Raw genomic sequence first — 13,896 nt, forward strand, 5'->3', positions numbered from 1 at the left:
CTTCTTTGGAGAAATATCTGTTTAGGTCTTCTGCCCTCTTTTTTATTAAGTTGTTCTTTTTTTATATTAAGCTGCATGAGCTACTTGTGTATTTTGCAGATTAATCCATTGTCAGTTGCTTTATTTCCAAATATTTTATCCTATTCTGAGTATTGTCTTTTCACCTTGTTTATAGTTTCCTTTGCTGTACAAAAGCTTTTAAATTTAATTAGTTCTCATTTGTTTATTTTTGTTTTTATTTCCATTACTTTAGGAGGTAGGTTAAAGAGGATCTTGCTGCAATTTATGTTAAAGAGTGTTCTGCCTATGTTTTCCTCTAAGAGTTTTATAGTTTCTGGCTTTACATTTAAGTCTTTAATCCATTTGAGTTTATTTTTGTGGGTTTTCTTTAGGTCATAAAATTTGTTAGTAGCAGAGATGAGACTAAAACCTTATTCTTCTGATATTCAGAATATACAATGCCCTAGAATTAGAAAAAAGTCAGAAACAAGATTTATAAAACAATGTTGTAACAGCCAGTTAAAGACATCTAGATATATATGGAATCTAGAAAGATGATACTGATGAATCTATATGAAGGGCAGCAATGGAGATGCAGACAAAGAGAATAGAGTTGTGGACACAAGGTGGGAAGGAGAGGGTGGGAAGACTTGAGAGAGTAGCATTGAACAATATACATTACGACATGTAAAATTAGATATCCAGTGGGATTTTGCTGTATGACGCAAGGAGCCCAAGTCCGGTGCTCTGTGACAACCTTGATGGGTCAGGTGGGTGGGAGGTGGGAGGGAGGTTCAAGAGGGAGGGGACATATGTATACCTATGGCTGATTGATGTTGATATATGGCAGAAACCAACAGAATATTGTAAAGCAATTATCCTTCAATTAAAAATAAATTAAAAAAAAGACATCTTAAACTGGTTGTAATTTTTCTAGTTTCTTTGGGAGGAGATAAATATGTAATATCAAGGGGATAATTATTCCAAATAAACTTGTACAAGTCCCGTTTCAAAAATAGCAGGGGAATAATTTTGTTATTTTTATTGGTATTTAAAAATGTTTCCTATGATAGTAATACTTTAATAAGTGTAAATTTTAGGTTCTACATTAGTTTGATGAATGTAGGTATATGAAATATAAAAGCTGCAAAACATTTACTTTTAGCAGATTAAAGTGTATTCAGTTTAATTATCAATCTCACAAGGTATTTTAAATTGAGAGAATTTTCCATTTTCCATTAAAAGCAAATTACTATATAGGTAAGATTTTAAATACACCTTTAAATTATTTTCCACTAGGTAAATTTTAAGGAAATGTTTGCTTATAGGCAAAGAAAGACTGATAAGATATATTTTTTAAAATAGGCTTTAAAATATTATTTCCGTGGTGTATATAACAAGTTATTACATTAAAAATTTCATTTTTAGTATTCTTTAATGTTAAAATATGAAGGTAATATTCGTTTAGAATGTGGATTAATATGGTATCACAATTTACTTTTGAAGAAAACTGTTTTATGTTTTTCATATTTAAACAATACATCAAGCTCTAAATTGAACAGCAACCACCTAAATAAATTTTCTGTAACACACCACATATCAGTGCAATTTCATTGGGTATGCCAAAATTAGCCCATGTGAAAATGGACCAACTTATGATTTTCATTTTTGAAACACAAAGAGCAAACTGAAATAGAGATAATATTTAAACATTTTCAATAAAGGTAAGAAATATTCGAAGATCATGGCATCCGGTCCCATCACTTCATGGGAAATAGATGGGGAAACAGTGGAAACAGTGTCAGACTTTATTTTTCTGGGCTCCAAAATCACTGCAGATGGTGACTGCAGCCATGAAATTAAAAGATGCTTACTCCTTGGAAGGAAAGTTATGACCAACCTAGATAGCATATTGAAAAGCAGAGACATTACTTTGCCAACAAAGGTCCGTCTAGTCAAGGCTGTGGTTTTTCCTGTGGTCATGTATGGATGTGAGAGTTGGACTGTGAAGAAGGCTGAGTTCTGAAGAATTGATGCTTTTGAACTGTGGTATTGGAGAAGACTCTTGAGAGTCCCTTGGACTGCAAGGAGATCCAACCAGTCCATTCTGAAGGAGATCAGCCCTGGGATTTCTTTGGAAGGAATGATGCTAAAGCTGAAACTCTAGTACTTTGGCCACCTCATGCGAAGAGTTGACTCATTGGAAAAGACTCTGATGCTGGGAGGGATTGGGGGCAGGAGGAGAAGAGGACGACAGAGGATGAGATGGCTGGATGGCATCACTGACTCGATGGACGTGAGTCTGAATGAACTCTGGGAGTTGGTGATGGACAGGGAGGCCTGGCGTGCTGCGATTCATGGGGTCGCAAAGAGTCGGACACAACTGAGCAACTGAACTGAACTGAACTGAAGAAATATTCTTTAGAGAGGGTGACATCTCCTTTGCAAGATGGCCAAAACAGCTCCTGAAAGATTGTGAGAATAGAGAGAGATGCTTCATTTGTAACTAGAAATAAATATGAATGCATCAATTTTGAGAATAAATCATTTAAATATTCCATGTAAAATATGAATAATCATATGTATCATGTTTAATTATTCCAGTTACAGAATAATCGGCACTGAGTGTATTTGAAAGAGCTTAGAATGGTATAAAATGGCTTCCTACTTCCCTACTTCCACTCCCAAAGTGCTGTAAATTAGTACTTTCCCACTATCAAAGTAATTATCAGAGCACAAGCCAAACAGCTGAGTATGTTACCTTGAAAAAATTACAGTACAGTACATAAAGTTGGTAGATACTTTTTATTATTTCATATGAATGTAAGTTGACATGTAGAATTGATTTTTACCATTTTGTTCTGTATAAAATTTGGAAATGCTTTTATCCTCTCATAACTCTTAAAACTTTGCAAAATATTCATTTGAAAAATTAAGACAGGGAATAGTTTTCAAGAGAGGTTTTAGGTCATTTTACATAATAGTGGAGTGTTGCTAAAATTCTCAAATTTAAAATATACTTATTTTCTAAAAAAAAACTCTTCTACTCTCACAATGAATTTCTTTTTTTTTTTTTAATTAAAAATGAATTTCTTGAAGGCAGTTCTTTTGATGTCAGATAAAAGTTCATAAGGATTTCTACCCAATAAAATTTACTTTTAAGAACTGAGATGCATCTAGCAATTTCTATATTTGATGTAATTTGTTTTAGAACTTCCTAAAAAAGTTGAAAATGTGTAAAAATAGATTAGTTGATAAGGAGGTACTGAATCATAGCAGCACATTGAATGGCAATTAGTGCAAATCCTATTACAAGGATCAGAACAAAGGTATCATCACTCATCTCTATCTTGGGTTTTTCATGTTTCCCTTCACTAGGGCTGCTTCCCTGCCTTCCTCTAACATCTTTACCAGGCCCCGGCTGTTGCTTATAGGTTGAGAAAAGAGCACTTGGGCTACATTGTCCCCAGAGCTCTTGTATCCCAGCAGAATTCTGACATTGACGTCCAGCGCAGACTTTGAAGTGGTAATGTGAATTTGTGAGAAAGTTGGAAAAGGAGAATGATGTGTTCGGTCCTTTGTAAATCTAAATGAAAAAGAGTCAAAATTAAAATTGTATTTTCTTACAAAAAAAAAAAAAAAAAGGTTTTTGACAACAGGAAACATTGCATGAATATGTTCACAACAAAATAAAAGTTTACTGTTACAGTCTCTAATATCTTGAGATCCCAGTACTATTTAGGTGTAATTTTCTTCAATATAACAGATAACAAAGACTGTTAACTGTTAAACATTAAATTCCATTTGGTTTGAAATGGCTTGGCATGTGGTCAGTGGAATCTAAAAATAACTACATCCAATAATATTAAGTTAAATACATAAACAAATTGTTCCCAAGTATTATGTACATAAATATTTAGGACCAGATAGGATTTTTGGATAAGATTTAGTTACTTTCAACATCATAAAAGAATATTGTACTCTTTGACAAGAGCTCAGTCCCCAGCAGGATGTAAAACTATAAATTACAAAGACAAAATTTATAAGAATTTACCAGGTCAGTTCCACTTCCACTGATGACCTGAAGACTGTAAACTATGGAATCTCCATTTATTGGCTCCAAAGATTCCCATTTGACCTCACAAGTATTGTTATTCAAGTGGTGCAATTTAGGTGCTAGAAAAAGAGAATTTCAGCTTAGATGGTTCCACTTTGCCCAGGTGGTCTTGAAAACATTGAAATCTCTCATACAGTTTTATATGGTCAGTAAAAGGTAACCCATGTAAGATTAAGTGATATATATTTTTAGTTCTTATTGTAAAGACTTTTGCTGTATCACCAGCATCTTAATGCTTGTAATAAAATCTTTAAGCACTTAAAATTGTCAATTAATAAAAATATTTTATTTTCTAGTAATATCTTTTACAACTTTGGAAGTGACAAACAGATTTAAGGGATTAGATCTGATAGAGTGCCTTGAAGAACTATGGACGGAAGTTCGTAACATTGTACAGGAGAAAGTGATCAAGACCATCCCCAAGAAAAAGAAAGGCAAAAAGGCAAAAAGGTTGTCTGAGGAGGCCTTACAAATAGCTGAGAAAAGAAGAGAAGCTAGGAATCAGCAAACTAAAATGGACTGGAATGGGTGAATTTAACTCAGATGACCATTATATCTACTATTGTGGGCAGGAATCCCTTAGAAGAAATGGAGTAGCCATCATGGTCAACAGAAGAGTCTGAAATGCAGTACTTGGATGCAATCTCAAAAACGACAGAATGATCTCTGTTTGTTTCCAAGGCAAACCATTCAATGTCATAGTGATCCAAGGCTATGCCTCAACCAGTAATGCTGAAGAAGCTGAAGTTGAACGGTTCTATGAAGACCTACAAGACCTTTTAGAACTAACACCCAAAAAAGATGTCCTTTTCATTATAGGGGACTGGAATGCAAAAGTAGGAAGTTAACAAACACCTGGAGTAACAGGCAAATTTGGCCTTGGGATACGGAATGAAGCAGGGCAAAGACTAATAGAGTTTTGCCAAGAAAATGCACTGGTCATAGCAAACACCCTCTTCCAACAACACAAGAGAAGACTCTACACATGGACATCACCAGATGATCAACACCAAAATCAGACTGATTATATTCTTTGCAGCCAAAGATGGAGAAGCTCTATACAGTCAACAAAAACAAGACCAAGAACTGACTGTGGCTCAGATCATGAACTCCTTATTGCCAAATTCAGACTTAAATTGAAGAAAGTAGGGAAAACTACTAGACCATTCAGGTATGACCTAAATCAAATCCCTTATGATTATAGAGTGGAAGTGAGAAATAGATTTAAGGGCCTAGATCTGATGGATAGAATGCCTGATGAACTATGGAATGAGGTTCATGACATTGTACAGGAGACAGGGATCAAGACCATCCCCATGGAAAAGAAATGCAAAAAACCAAAATGGCTGTCTGGGGAGGCCTGACAAATAGCTGTGAAAAGAAGAGAAGCGAAAAGCAAAGGAGAAAAGGAAAGATATAAACATCTGAATGCCGAGTTCCAAAGAATAGCAAGAAGAGATAAGAAAGCCTTCTTCAGTGATCAATGCAAAGAAATAGAGGAAAACAACAGAATGGGAAAGACTAGAGATCTCTTCAAGAAAATCAGAGATACCAAAGGAACATTTCATGCAAAGATGGGCTTGATAAAGGACAGAAATGGTATGGACCTAACAGAAGCAGAAGATATTAAGAAGAGATGGCAAGAATACACAGAAGAACTGTACAAAAAAGATCTTCATGACCCAGATAATCACAATGGTGTGATCACTGACCTAGAGCCAGACATCCTGGAATGTGAAGTCAAGTGGGCCTTAGAAAGCATCACTACGAACAAAGCTAGTCCTGGAGGTGATGGAATTCCAGTTGAGCTATTTCAAATCCTGAAAGATGATGCTGTGAAAGTGCTGCACTCAATATGCCAGCAAATTTGGAAAACTCAGCAGTGGCCACAGAACCGGAAAAGGTCAGTTTTCATTCCAATCCCAAAGAAAGGCAATGCCAAAGAATGCTCAAACTACCACACAATTGCACTCATCTCACACGCTAGTAAAGTAATGCTCAAAATTCTCCAAGCCAGGCTTCAGCAATATGTGAACCGTGAACTTCCTTATGTTCAAGCTGGTTTTAGAAAAGGCAGAGGAACCAGAGATCAAATTGCCAACATCTGCTGGATCATGGAAAAAGCAAGAGAGTTCCAGAAAAAACATATATTTCTGCTTTATTGACTATGCCAAAGCCTTTGACTGTGTGGATCACAATAAACTGTGGAAAATTCTGAAAGAGATGGGGATGCCAGACCACCTGATCTGCCTCTTGAGAAATTTGTATGCAGGTCAGGAAGCAACAGTTAGAACTGGACATGGAACAACAGACTGGTTCCAAATAGGAAAAGGAGTACGTCTAGGCTGTATATTGTCACCCTGTTTATTTAACTTATATGCAGAGTACATCATGATAAACGCTGGGCTGGAAGAAACACAAGCTGGAATCAAGATTGCCGGGAGAAATATCAATAACTTCAGATATGCAGATGACACCACCCTTATGGTAGAAAGTGAAGAGGAACTAAAAAGCCTCTTGATGAAAGTGAAAGAGGAGAGTGAAAAAGTTGGCTTAAAGCTCAACATTCAGAAAACAAAGATCATGGCATCTGGTCCCATCACTTTATGGGAAATAGATGGGGAAACAGTGGAAACAGTGTCAAACTTTATTTTTTCTGGGCTCCAAAATCACTGTAGATGATGACTGCAGCCATGAAATTAAAAGACGCTTACTCTTTGGAAGGAAAGTTATGACCAACCTAGATAGCATATTGCAAAGCAGAGACATTACTTTGCCAACAAAGGTTCGTCTAGTCAAGGCTATGGTTTTTCCTGTGGTCATGTATGGATGTGAGCGTTGGACTGTGATGAAGGCTGAGTGTTGAAGAATTGATGCTTTTGAACTGTTCTGTTGGAGAAGACTCTTGAGAGTCCCTTGGACTGCAAGGAGATCCAACCAGTCCATTCTGAAGGAGATCAGCCTTGGGATTTCTTTGGAAGGAATGATGCTAAAGCTGAAACTCTAGTACTTTGGCCACCTCATGCAAAGAATTGACTCATTGGAAAAGACTCTAATGCTGGGAAGGATTGGGGGCAAGAGGAGAAGGGGACGACAGAGGATAAGATGGCTGGATTGCATCACTGACTCGATGGACATGAGTCTGAGTGAACTCTAGGAGTTGGTGATGGACAGGGAGGCCTGGCGTGCTGTGATTCATGGGGTCGCAAAGAGTCAGACACGACTGAGCGACTGATCTGATCTGATTACCCTGTAAAAAAGAAAATCCCTATCTTTAAAGCAAACTTCATATATATTTCTTATACTTTTTGTAATTTTTTAAAATATTGTTATTTTTGAGACTCTAACCTCTACTCTAGATTTTTAATCTTTGCTTTATGGTATTTGTTATCAATTTTGTACATTTAAGAATCCAACCTTCAGTAGCCATTTTTAGGAGTGTGATTACTGGCTTGATTACTCTCTTCCCCTTTTGACTCTCTTTATTCTCCCCCAGGCCACCTCTATCTCCTCCCTTCCCCTTCTCTTCTCTACCCAACTCTGTCAATCTCTGTGTGTGTTACGGGCTGTGGAGAACACTTAGGGAACAGAGTACTGCCTAGATCTATCTCTCTCCTTTTGATCACCCCCTTCTTCTCCTCCTGCTCACCTCTATCTCCTTCCTCCCTCTTCTCTTCTCTATGTAACTCCATGAACCTCTCTGAGGGTTCCAGACTGTGGAGAGCACATAGGGAATTGTTTACTGAGATAGGGAGGAGATAGCTAGATTGCTCTCTCCCCTTTTGATTCCCCATCTTCTCCTCCTGGTCACCTCTATATCCCTCCTCCCTCTTCTCTTCTTCATGTAACTCTGTGAACCTCTCTGGGTGTCCCTCACTGTGGAGAATCTTTTCACCATTAACCTAGAAGTTTTATCATCAGTGCTGTATGGATGGAGAAGTCTTGAGGCTACTGTAATAAGAAGACTGCAAACTAGGGGCAGGAGGCTTAAGCCCCAAACCTGAGAACACCAGAGAACTCCTGACGCCAGGGAACATTAATTGATAAGGGATCATCCAAAAGCCTCCATACCTATGCTGAAAGCAAGCACCACCCAAGAGCCAACAAGTTCCAGAGAAAGACACACCACGCAAATTCTCCAGCAATGCAGGAACATACTCCTGAGTTTCAATATACAGGCTGCCCAAAGTCACACCAAAACCATAGACATCTCAAAACTCACTACTGGACACTTCATTGCACTCCAAGGAGAAGAAATCCAGTTCCACCCACCAGAACACCGATGCAAGCTTCCCTAACCAGGAAACATTGACAAACCACTCATCCAACCCCACCCACAGGGAGGAACCTCCACAATAAAGAGGAACCAGAAACTGCTAGAATACAGAAAGGCCACCCCAAACACAGCAATCTAAACAAGATGAAAAGGCAGAGAAATACCCAGCAGGCAAAGGAACATGATAAATGTCCACCAAAACAAACAAAAGAGGAGGAGATAGGGAGTCCACCTGAAAAAGAATTCAGAATAATGATAGTAAAAATGATCAAAAATCTTGAAATCAGAATGAAGTTACAGATAAATAGCCTGGAGACAAGGATTGAGAAGATACAAGAAATGTTTTATCAAGGACCTAGAAGAAATAAAAAAGAGTCAATATATAATGAATAATGCAATAAATGAGATCAAAAACAGTTTGGAGGGAACCAACAGTAGAATAACGGAGGCAGAAGATAGGATAAGTGAGGTAGAAGATAGATGGTAGAAATAAATGAAGCAGAGAGGAAAAAAGAATTAAAAGAAATGAGGACAACCTCAGGGACATCTGGGACAATGTGAAATTCCCCAACGTTTGAATCATAGGAGTCCCAGAAGAAGAAGACAACAAGAAAGGCCATGAGAAAATACTCGAGGAGATAATAGGTGAAAACTTGGCTAAAATGAGGAAGGAAATAGCCACCCAAGCCAAGAAACCCAGAGAGCCCCAAACAGGATAAACCCAAGGCGAAACACCCCAAGACACATATTAATCAAATTAACAAAGATCAAACACAAAGAACAAATATTAAAAGCAGCAAGGGAAAAACAACAAATAACGCACAAGGGGATTCCCATAAGGATAACAGCTGATTTTTCAATAGAAACTCTTCAGGCCAGAAGGGAATGGCAAGACATAGTTACTTTACCCAGCAAAGATCTCATTCAAATATGAAGGAGAAATCAAAAGCTTTACAGCAAGCAAAAGCTGAGAGAATTCAGCCCCACCAAACCAGCTCTCCAACAAATGCAAAAGAATCTTCTCTAGACAGGAAACACAGAAAGGGTATATAAACTTGAACCCAAAACAACAAAGGAAATGGCAATAGGATAATACTTATCAATAATTACCTTAAATGTAAATGGGTTGAATGCCCCAACCAAAAGACAAAGACTGGCTGAACAGATACAAAAACAAGACACCTATATATATTGTCTACAGGAGACCCACCTCAAAACAAGGGACACATACAGACTGAAAGTGAGGGGCTGGAAAAAGACATTTCACAGAAATGGAGACCAAAAAAAAAAAAAAAAAAAGCAGGAGTAGCAATACTCATATCAGATAAAATAGACTTTAAGACAAAGGCTGTGAAAAGAGACAAAGAAGGACACTACATAATGATCAAAGGATCAGTCCAAGAAGAAGATACAACAATTATAAAATATATATGCACCTAACATAGGAGCACTGTAATATGTAAGGCAAATGCTAACAAATATGAAAGGGGAAGTTAACAATAACACAATAATAGTGGGAGACTTCAATACCCCACTCACATCTATGGATAGATCAACTAAACAGAAAATTAACAAGGAAACACAAACTTCAAATGACACAATGGATCAGTTAGATCTAATTGATATCCACAAGACATTTCACCCCAAAACAATGTATTTCACCTTTTTCTCAAGCGCACACGGAACCTTCTCCAGAATAGATCAGATCCTGGGCCATAAATCTAGCCTGGTAAATTCAAAAAAATTGAAATCATTCCAAGCATCTTTTCTGACCACAATGCAGTAAGATTAGATGTCAAATACAGGAAAAAAACTATTAAAAATTCCAACTATGGAGGCTAAACAACACGCTTCTGAATAAAAAACAAGGTGGAAGAAATCAAAAAAGAAATCAAAGTAGGCATAGAAATGAATGAAAATGAAAACACAACAACCCCAAACTATGGAACACTGTAAAAGCGGTGCTAAGGGGAAGGTTCATAGCAATACAGGCTTACCTCAGAAACAAAAAAAAGTCAATAAATGACCTAACTCTACATCTAAAGCAACTAGAAAAGGAAGAAATGAATCCCAGGGTTAGTAGAAGGAAAGAAATCTTAAAAATTAGGGCCAAAATAAATGCAAAAGAAACAAAAGAGACCATAGCAAAAATCAACAAAGCCAAAAGCTCGTTCTTTGAGAAGATAAATAAAATTGACAAACTATTAGCCAGACTCATCAAGAAACAAGGGGAGAAGAATCAAATCAACAAAATTAGAAATGAAAATGGAGAAATTACAACAGACAACATGGAAATACAAAGGATCATAAGAGACTATTATCAGCAACTATATGCCAATAAAATGGACAACTTGGAAGAAATGGACAAATTCCAGAAAAGTACAACTTTCCAAAACTGAACCAGGAAGAAATAGACCATAACAGACCTATCACAAGGATGGAAATTGAAACTGTAATCAGAAATCTTCCAGCAAACAAAAGCCCAGGACCAGACAGCTTCACAGCTGAATTCTACCACAAATTTAGAGAAGAGCTAACACCTATCTTACTCAAACTCTTCCAGAAAATTGCAGAGGAAGGTAAACATCCAAATTCATTCTATGAGGCCATCATTACCCTAATACCAAAACCAGACAAAGATGCCACAAAAAAAGAAAACTACAGGCCAATATCACTGATGAACATAGATGCAAAAATCGTTAACAAAATTCTAGTAAATAGAATCCAACAACACATTGAAAAGATCATACATCATGACCAAGTGGGCTTTATCCCAGGAATGCAAAGATTCTTCAATATCTGCAAAACAATCAATGTAATACACCACATTAACAAATTGAAAGATAAAAACCATATGATTATCTCAATAGGTGCAGAGAAAGCCTTTGACAAAATTCAACATCCATTTATGATAAAAACCCTCCAGAAAGCAGAAACAGAAGGAACATGCCTCAACATAATAAAAGCTATATATGACAAACCCACAGCAAACATTATCCTCAATGGTGAAAATTTGAAAGCATTTCCCCTAAAGTCAGGAACAAGACAAGGGTGCCCACTCTCACCACTACTATTCAACATAGTTTTGGAGGTTTTAGCCATAGCAATCAGAGCAGAAAGAGAAATTAAAGGAATCCAGATTGGAAAAGAAGAAGTAAAACTCTCACTGTTTGCAGATGACATGATCCTCTACATAGAAAACCCTAAAGACTCCACCAGAAAATTACTAGAGCTAATCAATGAATACAGTGAATTTGCAGGATATAAAATCAACACACAGAAATCCCTTGCAATCCTATACACTAACAACAAGGAAACAGAAAGAGAAATTAAGGAAACAATTCCATTCATAATTGCAACGAAAAGAATAAAATACTTAGGAATAAATCTACCTTAAGAAATAAAAGACTTATATATAGAAAACTATAAAACACTGATGAAAGAAATAAAATATGACACAAATAGATGGAGAAATATGCCATGTTCATGGATTGGAAGAATCAATATAGTGAAAATGAGTATACTACCCAAAGCAATCTATAGATTCAATGCAATCCCTATCAAGCTACCAACAGTAGTTTTCACAGAACTAGAACAAATAATTTTACAATTTGTATGGAAATACAAAAAGCCTCAAATAGCCAAGCAATCTTGAGAAAGAAGAATGGAACTGGAGGAATCAACCTGCCTGACTTCAGGCTCTACTACAAAGCTACAGTCATCAAGACAGTATGGTACTGGCACAAAGACAGAAAGATAGATCAACGGAACAAAATAGAAAGCCTAGAGATAAATCCATGCACCTATAGTCACCTTATCTTTGACAAAGGAGGCAAAAATATACAATGGAGAAAAGACAATCTCTTTAACAAGTGGTTCTGGGAAAACTGGTCAACCACTTGTAAAAGAATGAAACTAGAACACTTTCTACCACCATACACACATACAAAAAACTCAAAATGGATTAAAGATCTAAACGTAAGACCAGAAACTATAAAACTCCTAGAGGAGAACATAGGCAAAACACTCTCTGACATAAATCACAGCAGGATCCTCTATGTCTCACCTCCCAGAATATTGGAAATAAAAGCAAAAATAAACACATGGGACCTAATTAAACTTAAAAGCTTCTGCACAACAAAGGAAACTATAAGCAAAGTGAAAAGACAGCCTTTAAAATGGGAGAAAATAATAGCAAACAAAGCAACTGACAAAGAATTAATCTCAAAAATATACAAAAAACTCCTGCAGCTCAATTCCAGAAAAATAAACGATCCAATCAAAAAATGGGCCAAAGAACTAAACAGACATTTCTTCAAAGAAGACATACAGATGGCTAACAAACACATGAAAAGATGCTCAACATCACTCATTATCAGAGAAATGCAAATCAAAACCACAATGAGGTACCATCTCACACTGGTCAGAATGGCTACTATCCAAAAATCTACAAGCAATAAATGCTGTAGAGGGTGTGGAGAAAAGGGAACCCTCTTACACTTTTGGTGGGAATGCAAACTAGTACAGCCACTATGGAGAACAGTGTGGAGATTCCTTAAAAAAAAACTGGAAATAGAACTGCCATAGGACCCAGAAATCCCACTGCTGGGCATACACACTGAGGAAACCAGAACTGAAAGAGACATGTGTACCCCAATGTTCATGGCAGCACTGTTTATAATAGCGTGTATATATATATATATATATATATATATATATATACACACACACACACACACACACACAGTTTATAATAGCCTATAAGCAACCTAGATGTCCATCAGCAGATGAATGGGTAAGAAAGCTGTGGTACATATACACAATGGAATATTACTCAGCCATTAAAAAGAATACATTTGAATCAGTTCTAATGAGATGGATGAAACTGGAAACTATTATACAGAGTGAAGTAAGCCAGAAAGAAAAACACCAATACAGTATACTAACGCATATATATGGAATTTAGAAAGATGGTAACAATAACCCTAAATGCGAGATAGCAAAAGAGACACAGATGTATAGAACCGTCTTTTGGACTCTGTGGGAGAAGGCGAGTGTGGGATGGTCTTAGAGAATAGCATTGAAACATGCATATTATCATATGTGAAACAGTTCGCTAGTCCAGATTTGATGCATGAGACCGGGTGCTCAGGGCTGGTGCACTGGGATGACCCAGAGGGATGGGATGGGGAGGGAGGTGGGAAGGGGGTTCAGGATGGGGAACACATGTATACCTATGGCTGATTCATGTCAATGAATGGCAAAAACCACTACAATATTGTAATTAGTCTCCAATTAAAATAAATACATTTAAAATACATTGAAAAAAAAAAAGAAAATTTACTCAAAACAGCTCATGGATTTAAATGTATAACCTATACCTATGAAACCTTTAGGAAAAAAAGAAAACAAAACACCGTGGGAAAAATTCTTCCGGATTTAGAGTTTGGCAAAGAATTTAGACTTGACACCAAAAACACAATAAAGGAAAACAACTTCATCA

General features: G+C 36.8%; 1 protein-coding gene across 1 annotated transcript in view; it reads right to left on the reverse strand.

Annotated features, from left to right (window-relative positions):
- Positions 1–2,792: 2,792 nt before the first annotated feature.
- LOC147340676 (fibronectin type III domain containing protein 3C1-like) overlaps positions 2,793–13,896 on the reverse strand; it is a 64,438-nt gene continuing 53,334 nt past the window's right edge. The window contains exons 25-26 of the mRNA XM_086387300.1: positions 4,055–4,176; positions 2,793–3,586 (exon numbers count right to left, since the gene is read on the reverse strand). Of these exons, the coding sequence (XP_086243426.1) occupies positions 3,248–3,586; positions 4,055–4,176 (461 nt within the window). The 3' untranslated portion in view covers positions 2,793–3,247. The remainder of the gene's footprint in view (positions 3,587–4,054; positions 4,177–13,896) is intronic.

This window comes from Bos grunniens, chromosome X (genome assembly GCF_055505025.1).
Source record: "Bos grunniens cultivar Pamir isolate PY7600 chromosome X, Bosgru_T2T1.0, whole genome shotgun sequence".
NCBI classification, from domain to species: domain Eukaryota; kingdom Metazoa; phylum Chordata; class Mammalia; order Artiodactyla; family Bovidae; genus Bos; species Bos grunniens.